Source organism: Macaca thibetana, chromosome 14 (assembly GCF_024542745.1).
Source record: "Macaca thibetana thibetana isolate TM-01 chromosome 14, ASM2454274v1, whole genome shotgun sequence".
Taxonomy (NCBI): Eukaryota; Metazoa; Chordata; class Mammalia; order Primates; family Cercopithecidae; genus Macaca; species Macaca thibetana.
Window position 1 is genome coordinate 6,308,778 of NC_065591.1, and position 12,951 is coordinate 6,321,728.

General features: G+C 52.4%; 1 protein-coding gene across 4 annotated transcripts; it reads left to right on the forward strand.

The window, feature by feature from the left end:
- The first annotated feature begins 19 nt into the window (after positions 1 to 19).
- C14H11orf24 (chromosome 14 C11orf24 homolog) lies at positions 20 to 11,682 on the forward strand. Of its 4 annotated transcripts, none has more exons than XM_050758195.1 (4): positions 20 to 164; positions 3,722 to 3,946; positions 9,364 to 9,538; positions 10,285 to 11,682. In XM_050758195.1, exons 3-4 carry the CDS (start codon positions 9,463 to 9,465, stop codon positions 11,379 to 11,381), a joined length of 1,173 nt encoding a protein of 390 aa, XP_050614152.1. In that variant the 5' UTR covers positions 20 to 164; positions 3,722 to 3,946; positions 9,364 to 9,462; the 3' UTR covers positions 11,382 to 11,682. The 4 variants fall into 4 exon arrangements, with proteins under 4 accessions (XP_050614152.1, XP_050614151.1, XP_050614154.1 ...); XM_050758194.1 differs by having other exon boundaries at positions 3,749 to 3,946; XM_050758197.1 differs by lacking the exon at positions 20 to 164 and adding an exon at positions 275 to 1,186 and having other exon boundaries at positions 3,749 to 3,946.
- The last annotated feature ends 1,269 nt before the right edge of the window (positions 11,683 to 12,951 follow it).

The following is a 12,951-nucleotide window of genomic DNA, read 5'->3' on the forward strand; positions in this document are numbered from 1 at the left end:
CCACGCCCTCCATGACGTCATTTCCGGCGTTTGGGCGGGGCCCAAGCAGGGCGCGCTGCCCGGAGCTGCCTAGGTTGCGCTGCCGGCCACGTCCCCGCGCCGGGCCGCGGGCTCCTTCCTACTGTCCTAGGGCCGCCGGGCCGCCGCGGGCCTGCTGCGCCCGGGTAAGGGGCTCGCACTGCCGTCCGGGAAGCTGCTGTCAGGGCTCCCTGACCGGCTTGGGACTGAGAGACAGAGGTGGGGGGGCAGGAGGAGGGTTGGATGGTGGCACGAGGGGCAGGGGGAGAGTGAGGGGCTGAGAGATGCAGGAGGAACGGGACAGGAGGAGCCGCGGATGGGGCACGCACAGAGTGCAAGACGCTGAGCAGTGCGGGTACGGAGGGAGTCAACTGGGAGCCGAGCATGGCTGGGGGCCCAAGAGGCAGGAGGAGGAGGAGGAGAGCTGAAGGGGGTCCCAGACTGGAGAAGAGGCCCGCTTGTCCCATTTTGGGAGCAGAATGGGGACACTCTTATAGCGGGGGCGAATTTGCCCTGGGGTCTTTCCCTGGCAAGCCCAGGACGGGACTGAACCCCAAGAAGTGTTGCTCTTAGAGTTGAGTGACCCAGACCTATCTCCCAGACGCTCTCTCTACCTGGGTGGAGGTTGTGCATCCCCCAACTTCCCTCCCCTGCCCATCTGTCTCCCTGCCTGCTTCCCCCGTGCGAGTCACTTAGTAGCCCCCGTGTGACTGCTTAGCATGTTGACTTAATCGTTAGGCTGATAGGAGGAATCGGCCTCCACACGCATGGTTTGCCACCAGAAATAATCATCGTGCTTAGAAATCTGACTTTAACAACTTGCAGTTATCCCTCGCCCCAGGAAAATCTCTAACAGTTCAATAAAATCAGCAAGGAAAAGATTTAAAATACAAATTTTTCCATTTATACAGTGGATCTGCCTAATGGACAAAGGAACGTCAGAGATACCCACGTTCTTAGCAAAAACTAGGCCCTAGCATTTAGCTGTGATACCAAAACTTCCAGGAACCTGGAAGCAAGCAATGTATTTAATGTAATATAATAAATATCCAATGTTCCAGGTTTCCGTCTGCCACAGAGTCACATCCTTTGGACTACAGGACAATGTCTATATACACAAAGCCATAAGTCTGTGTTCCTTGGGCTTCTGCAACCAAAGTTCAGCCAGGTGACGTGTCAGGATTAGGTACCTGCAGTTTGCCCTGTATTTGTTTTTGCAGTTCCTACTCCTTGGTATCTGTAACTTGCCTAACTTGGTGTGGGGACTTGGCCGTGTTGCTGCTGAGTGAGTCTTAATAGCCTGATAGAATGTAAGGGTAACAGCTGTAGTCCTTTACCAAGCTTCAGGATTTACTTGTGTTGGGTCTTTGGAACATCTCTATGCCAGAAAAAAAGAATTAAGTTATTTATTTCCTTTTTTTTTTTTAAAGAGATGGGGTCTCACGATGTTGTCCAGGCTGAACTCAAACTTCTGGGCTTACAATCCTCCCACCTCAGCCTCCTGAGTGTCTGGGATTACAGGCATGCAGCACCATGTCTGGAGTCCAGTTTTGTGTAACTTGCATGAAGTGCCCTACATGTAACAAGCCAAGGTTGAGAACACAAGAATTCAGACAAGATGTATTGGGAGGCCCATCTCAAGGTCAGGCACCAGAAAAGGTTAGCGAGGTTGACGCCCAGGGGCACGGTCTGGGGGTGCCTTTCTCATGAAGTGTCACCTGGCTCAAGGGGTATCCTGTTGCACCCTTCCTTGTAGATCCTATGGGGAGCTGACCCCTGAACAAGGGAACTCCCAGTGCCAGCCTAACCTTCCGTCTTTCTGTCCGTCCTGGTCTCCAACTTAATACAAATTTAATTCTCTCTTGCTCATTCCCCTCTTGCCCCTGGGGTCTCTTTTTTCCCATCTGTTATGGTCTGAGACCCTGATCTACCCAGTCTCCCTGTACCAGATAATAATGAGAATAACTGGGTGGGGTCCCGAGACCCACACCCTAATTTTGGCTTGAAGCCCTTGCAGGGGAAACAGTTATTTTAAATGATGTTAATGGCTTGTCCATCATGAGTCAACTTATAAAGATGACCGCAGGTCCCTGCATGAGATCTTGACATTTAGAATATTCTGTTGGAAAGTAGAGGCAGGACCACAGCAGAGGGATGAAGTCATAGGACAACAAAGGCCTGTTCTTGACTACACAGTGGCCAATTCCTGTTTCTGTGGAAGTGACCACCAGCCTCACCGGCTGGGAGGGAATAAGTGGTGATGGTGTCCAGCAGAAGTTTCCTGAGAAACCCGTGGAGTGTCCTGAGATAGCCTTGTGGACATGCTCCGTGTGTGTGCTATCACCTTTGTGTGATTTTGCATGTATGTGTGTGCATGTGTGAGTGCACGTGTGGTGGCACGTGTGCATGTGCAGACGGACACGCGTGCAGCTGTGCACACACAAGCGTGTATGACTAAGTGCATGTGTGTGTGGCTGTGTGTGCACACGTGGGCATCTGTATTGGGAGCAGGCCCACGGTGGTCCTTGATATCACCACCTACTGATAACCTACCCGTGATAAGAGGTGATGAGCTGTTTCTGTAATCTCCTGAGTTCGCATTAAATATTCATCAATGAGAAAAACATTTGTGCTGGTTAACATCTTTGCATTATGGCTGTACTCCTGGATTCCTCTAAAGTTTTGGTTAGCTCCTAGGAAAATGTCCCTCCTGGTACGTAGATCATGTAGTCTCTCTGAATTACGGAAATCAGTGTGTGAAACTGTATCAGGTGGGTAACTCTGTGCCTTTCTGCTTAGCAGCTTGAAGGACTTGAAGAAAATATGCTGGTTTCTTTCCTTGGAGGTTTTCAGAAATGTTTTCCAAAAGTGATACATGCTTGTTAAAAAAAAAAAAAGAAAGAAATGAAGTAGAGAATGAAAATCACAGGTGAATCCATTCTCCAGGGATAATCATTAACATTCTAGTGCAAATCTTTCCAGACCCTTGAATAAGTGTCTTTTTTAACAAAAATAGGATCATGGTCCACACGCTGCTGTGTAACCTGCCTTGTTCGTTTATTGATGCGTGCTATATATCTTCGCATGTCAATAAGTAGAGAGTTGTGTATTTTTAACAGTTGCCATAGTATTTTATATATGAATGGGGCCATACTTGACAGAACTATTCCACTTTTTTACTTTCTAAATAATGTTGTGAGAAATATCTTTGTAGATTATCTTTGGACATCTGAGTGCTTCCTTAGAAGAAACTGCAGTAGAAGTTGCTGCATCGGGAGTTTTTTTTTTTTTTTGAGACGGAGTTTTGCTCTTATTGCCCAGGCTAGAAGGCAGTGGTGCAATCTCGGCTCACTGCAACCTCTGCCTTCTGGTTTCAAGTGATTCTCCTGCCTCAGCCTCCCAAGTCGCTGGGATTACAGGTGCCCGCCACCACGCCCAGCTAATTTTTTTGTATTTTTAGTGCAGATGGGGTTTCACCATGTTGATCAGGCTGGTCTGAAACTGCTGACCTCGTGATCCACCTGCCTCGGCCTCCCAAAGTGCTGGGATTGCAGGCGTGAGCCACCGCGCCTGGCCCGCAACAGAGGTTTTGAATTGAAAGCTTTGATCCATGTTGTTGTCCCAGTGGAATGAATGATCTCTTGAATGCTGCTCTTTCTGTGCCTCCCTCCTCACTGGAATTTTCCCTCATGCTTTTCCTAAGGAATGTGGACTTTCTTTCAAACTCTAGATGCATCTGTTACCAGAGTGGAGAGGCTGCCTTCGTCTCACATGTGCCACAAAGGATGGCATGGCCCGGGAGTGCCCCACCACGTGGCTTTCACCCCCTGCAAAGCCAGACCTCACCCAGCGACACAGTGCCAAGCCCGCAGCTCTCCAAGGAGGAAGATGGCCCAGGCTGGGAGCATGCCCTTAGCAGCGGCCTCTGGTGAGTGTCCTGGCCCTGCAGGCTGGGCCTGCCTGTTGGGTGATGGGACAGTGAGCCCAGAGGGAGCTTTGCAGGGTCACCAGAGGGTCAAGGGAAAAGGAAAGACAGCCAAGCCTTACAGTAACCAAGGAAGGCCCAGTCTGTGGCCTTTAACTGTCACAAGCCCTGCCTCTTTTTTTTTTTTTTTTTTTTTTTGAGACAAGGTTTTGGTTCTGTGTTCCAGGCTGGAGAGCAGTGGTGCAATCTTGGCTTACTGCAACCTCTGCCTCCCAGGTTCAAGCCATCCTCCCACCTTAGACTCTGGAGTAGCTGGGACTACAGATGCACACCACCATGCCTGGCCACTGTCTGTATTTTTTGTAGAGATGGGGTTTCACCATGTTGCCCAGGCGGTCTCTAACTCGTGAGCTCAGTCCACCCACCTGCCTCGGCCTCTCAGGGTGCTGGGATTACATCCATGAGTCATTGCTCCTGACAGGGAGGCCTTGTCTTCTGAGTGGACTGGGGTGGTGGCCCATGGACAGGATGGGGATCACGCGATCCCCTGCAACCCTCTTCGGCTTTGTGATAGAAATGCAAGTTACCTCAAGAGGTTCTCCCTGACCTTGGTGATGCTGTGGGCACTCACAGAAGCCTCCTCTGTGCTGCAGGGAGGCTGTGTCTCACTGATCCAGGGTGCTGGAGGGCGCCTCTTAGCAGATGATGATGAGAGGCTGTCCCCTCCCAGGAAGGAGAAGGTCCTTGTCTGTTCCAAGGCAAGGAACTGGACAAGGAGGAGGAGGTTCATTCAGTACATTGAGTCTGATCTTCCCTGCTGTAGCTGGAGCACAGTCCCTGAAGCCGGCTGAAGTGCCAAGGCAGGGGCTAGCAAACTGTGGCCGAATCCCACCTGCTGCCTGTTTGTATAAAGTTTTATTGGGACACAACCGTGCCCACCATTCACATCTATTCCAGGGCTGCCTCTGTACCGGAACGGCAGAATTGAGTAGCTAAGACACAGACCGAATGGCCCACAGAGTCCCAAATATTTGCCGTCCTGTCTTCTATAGGGAAAGTGGGCTGAGCCCTGCCCTAGAGGTTTGTAGTGAGGGGGCAGCAGAAGACCTGGGGCTGGGGTACATTCAGGAGCCGAGACCCTCTTCACCCATAAGAAGCCCCTGCCACATCATCTCGCCTTTAACTCACCCAGAGGACTTCAAATCCTGGGCTCAGGCCTGGGGAACATCTGGAGCCCGGGGTGGTAGCATTTTAAAGGCATTTGGTAGATGTTACTGACCCGAGAGAGCCGTTTAAATACTCATATTTATCAAAAGCCCAGCTGCACTGCCTTGGCCCATGGAGGATTGTGAGTTCTTTGTGCCCAAAACCTTCCAGTTTCAGTTCTGCCCGGCGTGATACTGGTTAGTTTCTTCTCTCCCCATCCCCCGCAGCCGCACTTTTTTTCTGTCAGAACAAAGAATGCTTTTTGCACTCTAGATCTGTGGTTTGTAAGGCCAAGTAATTTTTCTAAACCCCTAACACATCAGGAGCCCTTACAGACCATTTTGAAGAGAAAGCACCATTTGAAGCTAGGGAAAAGTGAGTGACTCTCGGAAGGAGACCGGAAGTCTCATGGAATACACCAGCCTTCTAGAAGGGTGTGTGCTCTTAAGGGCTTTTTCCAGCCCCGGGGCAACTTGACAGCCGTCCATGTGGATTACAGGAGGCAGAAAGCCACCCAGGAGCTTCTTGTTGCACAGTGGCTGCTTTTGCGTAGCTGGAAGTGCTTCTTGGGTGGGCTGCTGGCTAAGCCAGGTACCCTGCTGGGTCCTTGTCCGCGTGATCCCACGTCACTCCCATGCAGCTCACTGAGGCTCACAGGTCCTGTGGCTGCACATGTCACTTGGTTAGTGAGCTTGGGAGCTGGGATTGGAACGCAGGCAGTGCTGTTGGCCTGTGTGTGTCCTGCTGGTCTCCCAGTCCCCTTGCATGGTCTGTTGCCCCTATTGCAGTAGCTTCCTCAAGGGAACGACAGTGAATGCTGAAAGAGCTAAAAGGCTGCTCCTGCCAGTCATGCAGTCAGTGGCGCCTTCATCCCTCAATAACCAATGGGCAGCTCACCCAGCACCCCAAAGCCCCAGTCCGCATACAGCTATGCAGCTGGGGCCCCACTTTGCTATGGGCTGCTAAGTGCTGGTTTTCTTGTGATTGTTTTCATTATTTTATCTAACAAAACAAATCAACCAAACCAAATAACTTTTTTATAATACATTAAGGGCCGAGCACAGTAGCTCATGCCTGTAATCCCAACACTTTGGAGGCCAAGGCAGGAAGATTGCTTCAGCTGAGGAGCTGGAGACCACCCTCGGCAACATAGAAAGAACCCTATCTCCACACACACACAAAAAAATAGCCAGGTGTGGTGGTGTGCACCTGTGACTCCAGCTGAGGTAGCAGGATCATTTGAGCCTGGGAGGTCAAAACTGTAGTGAGGTACGATCGTGCCACTGCACTCCAGCCTGGGCAGCAGAGCAAGACCTATCTCAAAAAAATAAAAAGGTGCTAAAGCTTCCACATCACTTCTGTGGAGCATTAGAATGAAGGAGAGGGCTTTGCTTTACAGCGACTTGGGCCGGCTGTGGGGACCACTGCAGTCTCTGAAGTGGGGAAGTCACTCATTCACTCACACCTTCATTCATTGAGACAGCCTCTGTGTTAGGTGCCTGGATTGCTGCCCCTCACTGGCTGCCCCTGCCTCCCCTCTTGCTAAAAGTACCTTCCTGATCTTGTCTAAGGCCCTGCAGGGACTCCCATTCCCCTACTGTGAAATCTAAACTGCCACATGGCTCCTGGGGCCTCCTCGCGCTCTCCAGACTAATCCTCATCTAACCACGCTCTCCCTTGCCTCTGACCCTGCTGTTGCCATCTGCTGCTCCTTTTCCACCTGCCTGCCCACCCCCACCCAGCTTTCAGAATGCAGCCCAGGCGTCGCTTTCCCAGGAAACCTTCCTTGGCATGCCGACCACACCACCACTGGCTGAACTGTGTCCTCTGGGGCCCAGCCATCCTTGGGGCTTCTGCCCAGAGGAACAGCCTCCCTCACTCTTCAAGGCCTGCCCACATGCTGTCTCCTCCCTGCTTCCCAGCACTGAGTCACACCCTGCACAATGCTTGTGCCAGCCTGCAATGACCTCTTTTCTGTGTCTCCCATGGACTGTAAGTCCCTGAAGAGGTTTTGTGTTTTTCACCTTTTTGTCTTAAGTGTACTGCCTGGCACATGAGTAAGCACTCAGTAAATATTGGATGAAAGGATGGGTGGGTGGATGGGTGGATGGATGGGTAGATGGGTGGATGGATGAGTGGGTAGGCGGATGGGTGGGTGGGTGGATGGACAGACGGGTGGGTGGATGGGTGGACGGACGGGTGAGTGGATGGATGGGTGGGTGGGTAGATGGACAGATGAGTAGATGGATGGAAAAGTGGATGGATGGATAGATGGATGGACGGACAGATGAGTAGATGAATAGTGGATAAATAGATGGATGGGTGGGTGGGTGGGTGGATGGATGGATGGATAAATGAACTTATGGATGGACCGATGAGTAGATGGATAGAATAGTGGGTGCATGGATGGATGGATGAGTGGGTGGATGGATGGATGGACTTATGGATGGACAGATGAGTAAATGGATGGAATAGTGGGTGGATGTATGGATGCATGAGTGGGTGGATGGATGGGTGGCTGGGTGGATAGATGAATGGGTGGCTGGACAGATGGGTGGGTGGATGGGTGGGTGGATGGATGGATGGATGGATGGATGGACAGATGAGTAGATGGATAGAATAGTGGGGGATGGATGAGTGGGTGGGTGGATGGATGGACAGATGAGTAGATAGGATATAGTGGGTGGGTGGATGGGTAGATGAGTGGGTGGATGGATGGAGGGACGGACATATGAGTAGATGGATAGAATACTGGATGGGTGGGTGGGTGGATGGATGAATGGATGGATGGATGGGTGGGTGCGTGGGTGGGTGGATGGATGGATGGATGGATGGATGGATGGATGGATGGATGGATGGATAGGTGGGTGGGTGGATGGATGGATGGATGGATGGATAGGTGGGTGGGTGGATGGATGGATGGACTTATGGATGGACAGCCAAGTAGATGGATAGAATAGTGAGTGGATGGATGGATGGATGAGTGGGTGGATGAATGGATGGATGGATGGACTTACGGACAGATGAGTAGATGGATAGAATAGTGGATGGATGGACAGATGAGTAGATAGGATATAGTGGGTGGGTGGATGAGTAGGTGGGTGGGTGGATGAATGGATGGATAGACAGACATGGATGGACAGATGAGTAGATAGATAAAACAGTGGATGGATGGATGGATGAGTAGGTAGATGGATGGGTGGGTGGGTGGATGGATGGACAGACACGGATGGACAGATGAGTAGATAGATAAAATAGTGGATGGATGGATGGATGAGTAGGGGGATGGGTGGGTGGATGGGTGGATGGATGGATGGATGGGTGGATGGGTGGATGGATGGGTGGATGGATGAGTGGGTGGATGGATGGGTGGGTGGATGGATGGGTGGGTGGATGGATGGATGGATGAATGGATGGACAGATGAGTAGATGGATAGAATAGTGGGTGGGTGGGTGGGTGGATGGATGAGTGGGTAGATGGACAGATGCATGGGTGGATGGATGGATGGACTTATGGATGGACAGATGAGTAGATGGATAGAATAGTGGGTGGATGGATGGATGGATGGATGGATGAGTGGGTGGATGGATGAATGGATGAGTGGGTGGATGGGTGGATGGATGGATGGATGGATGGATGGATGGATGGACGGACGGACGGACGGACAGATGAGTAGATGGATAGAGTAGTGGGTGGATGGATGGATGGATGGGTGGGTGGGCAGGCAGGTGGATGGGTGAATGGATGGATGGATAGATGGCTAAGTAGTATCTCCCATGTGAAAGGCACAGTCACCTGTCACAGGGTGCACATGGGGTGCGTGAGGCTTGAATTCTACTCTGCAGACCATAGGAGAAGCTGAGGAGGAAGACGACCAGTCTTGGTGATGAGAAGGCCTTCACCCTATGAACACGGCCAAGTCTTAGTCCTCTCTCCTGCTCCTTTAAACTCTGAACTCTAGGATGGGAGAATGGGAACTTTTTCAGGTTGAGATTCATAGTGAAATCGGGTCAAGAAGTGATCAGATGCAAAGCACAGGGCAGATCGTTACTACACCATGGCTGAGGTCTTTCTGGGCACCAGGCCCTGGTCTCAGCACTTGGTTCAGTCTGCACCTTGGACCCTGCCAGAACCCTCCACAGCAGATGCTCTCAGGCAAGGCTGTGCGTTGCTGGCCAGACGCCTTCTGACCAGTGTGCTTTCTTGACCACAGATCCCTTGGCCAAGCAGGAGAGAACCATTAGCAGCCTGAGGAGCTGGCTGGCTGGGAGCCTCAGGGATCGCACAGCCTTGCTCCCAGCTCACCCGCAAGATGTGGACAGCTCTTGTGCTCATTTGGATTTTTTCCTTGTCCTTATCGGAAAGCCATGCGGCATCCAATGATCCACGTAAGTGAGAAAGCTGTGTGACTGGTGGATGCTGAACCCAGGAAAGCAGCGTCTGCAAACCCAGGCCAATGCATCAGGAACCCCAGCCCTCCCAGGTGCCGGGCAGGGAAGGGTTGTCAGGCCAACCTTCCTTCTCCAGGGCCATGGTGGGCAAAGAGCGCCCAGCAGGACCAGGCAGCTGAGCCCTGAAAGGTTTGCTTGCTTGGCCTGCAAGATTTGATGTTATCTCTAAATTGAATCTTCACTGGGGAGTTGGTTCCTTCATACATCAGATCTTTCGCTGCGTTCCCACTCTGTGCCATTCAGAAGAATTCCTGCAGCGAATGCTTTCACAAAGCCAAGCGTTCTTTCGTGATGTGAATATCTGTGCAGTTTATCTGCTTTGTAAACCTGGGTGTGTGTTCAGTGGGCTTTTAATGGTGAATCACACCTGTTGTGTGAGACTTTTACTCTGATGTTTTGGGAACTGGATCAAATAGTGAAAGTCTGAAGGCTTCAGTGGGCAGGGGTGTTCATAGAGGGCAAAGGAGTTTTAAAATCAGATTGACAACGGCTTTTTCAATGAGCTGCATGGCAACAGTGGGAAGAGAGATGGGGAGGAAGCATGTTTGCACATCACCTCCCCTGACTCTGGCCGAGCTGAGGAGGGGGCCCCACAGGGCTGGGTGGAGGCCGATCCCTGAGCAATCTCCCTGAGCAGGATTGAACATGATTGTCTCTCTTTTTCTCCTTTTTCTGACTTTAAGGCAACTTTGTCCCTAACAAAATGTGGAATGGATTAGTCAAGACGAATGCATCTGTGGAAACAGTTGATAATAAAACGTCTGAGGATATAACCATGGCAGCAACTTCTCCTGTCACGTTGACCAAAGGGACTTCGGCAGCCCACCTCAGCTCTACGGAAGTCACAACAGAGGACACAAGCAGGACAGACGTGAGTGAACCAGCAACTTCAGGAGGTGCAGCTGATGGTGCGGCCTCCAATGCTCCCACGACTGCAGCCTCCAGTGCTCCTACGACACTCGCACCCACCATGCCTACATCCACAGGGTGGACCCCATCCACTACCGCCACTGGGCATCCATCTCTCAGCACAGCCCTCGCACAAATGCCAAATAGCAGCACGGTGCCAAGAACAGCAACCCCGGCCACGTTGGCCACACATGCTCAGACTGTGGCAACCACAACAAACACGAGCAGCCCCATGAGCACTCGGCGAAGTCCTTCCAAGCACATGCCTGGTGACACTACGGCAAGCCCTGCAGCCCCTACGCGTCCCCAAGCACAAGGTCCCATTAGCCAGGTGTCAGTGGACCAGCCTGTGGTTAACACAACCCCAGAGCCCACCCCCACCCTCACAGTGGTGACCACCACCAAGGCACAAGCCCAGGAGCCAACTGCCAGCCCAGTGCCAGTGCCTCACACCAGCCCAATCCCTGAGGTGGAGGCCACGTCCCCCATGACACAGCCAAGCCCCACGCCATACACCCAGAGGGCCGCTGGGCCAGGCACACCCCAGGCACCGGAGCAGGTAGCGACTGAGGTCACGCCAGGTACTGATTCCACTGGGCCAACACCCAGGAGCTCAGGGGGCCCTAAGATGCTAGCCACGGACTCGTGCCAGCCCAGCACCCAAGGCCAGTACCTGGTGGTCACCACCGCGCCCCTCACCCAGGCCGTGGTGGACAAAACTATCCTCCTGGTGGTGCTGTTACTCGGGGTGACCCTTTTCATCACAGTCTTGGTTTTGTTTGCCCTGCAGGCCTATGAGAGCTATAAGAAGAAGGACTACACCCAGGTGGACTACTTAATCAATGGGATGTATGCGGACTCAGAAATGTGAGGGGGTGGGGCCCGGCGGGAGGCCGAGCCCCTTCCTTGTCCTTTCCTTTTGCCTTTGAGACCAAACCAAGTGCTTCCAAATTCCTTTGGTGCAATTTAGGAGATATGCCAGATGCTTAAACACATTTAATTGCTGTCAGATTAATTCCATAATCACTAAAGAGTTGCTGCTTTTTTCATATTTATTTTTGTAAATGATGCTGTGCCCAGAAGCAGCTGGGGGTTCCACCTCAGGGTGGGGCGGGCAGGGCCCTGTGCCCCCAGGTGTCGGAGCCTGACCTGAATTAAAGTACTGACTGCTCCACAGTTGTGTGGGTGCATCCTGCTCCTCGGGGTGCCTGCCTTTCTGCCATGCGCGTAGCAGGGTTTGGTTTTGTCAATGTGCAACATCGCTCCACACCCTGGAGGTTGACTGTCGTTACCACTGTCTCGGGCTTCTCCCTGGTACCCACGCCCGCCCTGGTGCTTGCTGGGAGGCTCCTGGGCCCCAGAAGAGGCCACAGCCAGCATCTTGAATCCTTTTTCTGACCTGTTCAGTGAGCCTCCTGGAGCCAGCTTTAGGGGTGAAGGAGCTAAATTCAGCACATCACCCCCATGGTGTGGTCAGCTCGGCCTGAACCAGCGCAGAACAGAATCTGATCCCACCCTGCTCATGAGGTGGGGTCATTATTGCTAGTTCTGAATAGCCCAGGTCCCTTGCCCCAGGACCCCAGGGCCAGGCCTGGGATTCGACCCCAGAACCTGCTCCTTGTCAGACCAATTTCTCCGGATTCCAGCTCCCATCCTGAACAGCCAGCCAGCACTTGCTCTGGGCTTGTTACATTCCTGCTCTGTCCCTGTGCTGTGTGAGTGTAACCCGCTGTGTGTAACCCGCTGTGTGTGACCCGCTGTGTGACCCACTGTGCATGACCCGCTGCGTAAGTGTACCCATTGCGTGTAACCCGCTGTGTGTGACCTGCGTGAGTGTACCCGTTGCGTGTGTGTGACCTGCTGCACATGTGTGATCACTGCATTGCCTCAGCCCCAGGAGATCATCACAATCTCCATTTTGAAGATGGGGCCACTGAGGCACAGCAGTCACCCCCAGAGGCCCAGAGTCAGGATTGAGCCCTGGTCCTAGAGTCCCAGCTCTTTGTCTAACTAGGTTCCTCTACCACCTGCCCAGCCTGAGCTTGGCCTTTGGTCCTTCATCTGCCCACCTGCCCAAGGCAGCAAGAGCTGATGGGCCACACATAGCCACGGCATCTTGTAAGGCCATGTTCTCAGGCCAGGTCTGCAGCTGTTGAGACCTGGAGCAAGCTATGGAATGTTCTGGAGCTCAGCTTCTTCCTCTGGGAAATGGGGAGAGACAGAGCAGCATCTGCTCTAAACATGGCGGCATGGGGCCCCACCCAAAAAGGGCTGTGGAGTTGGCTGCGGCTTCTCAACCACCTGGCGCTGAGGCAGAGCTGATCTTTGTCCGAAATCTCCAGTCTCCCCCTCACCGAGATCTCCCTGGGCTAGGTTTGGGTGTCCAGCTTCTTATTTAAATTCACCTCCTCCAAAAAGGATGTCAAAAGGCCTGTGATAAA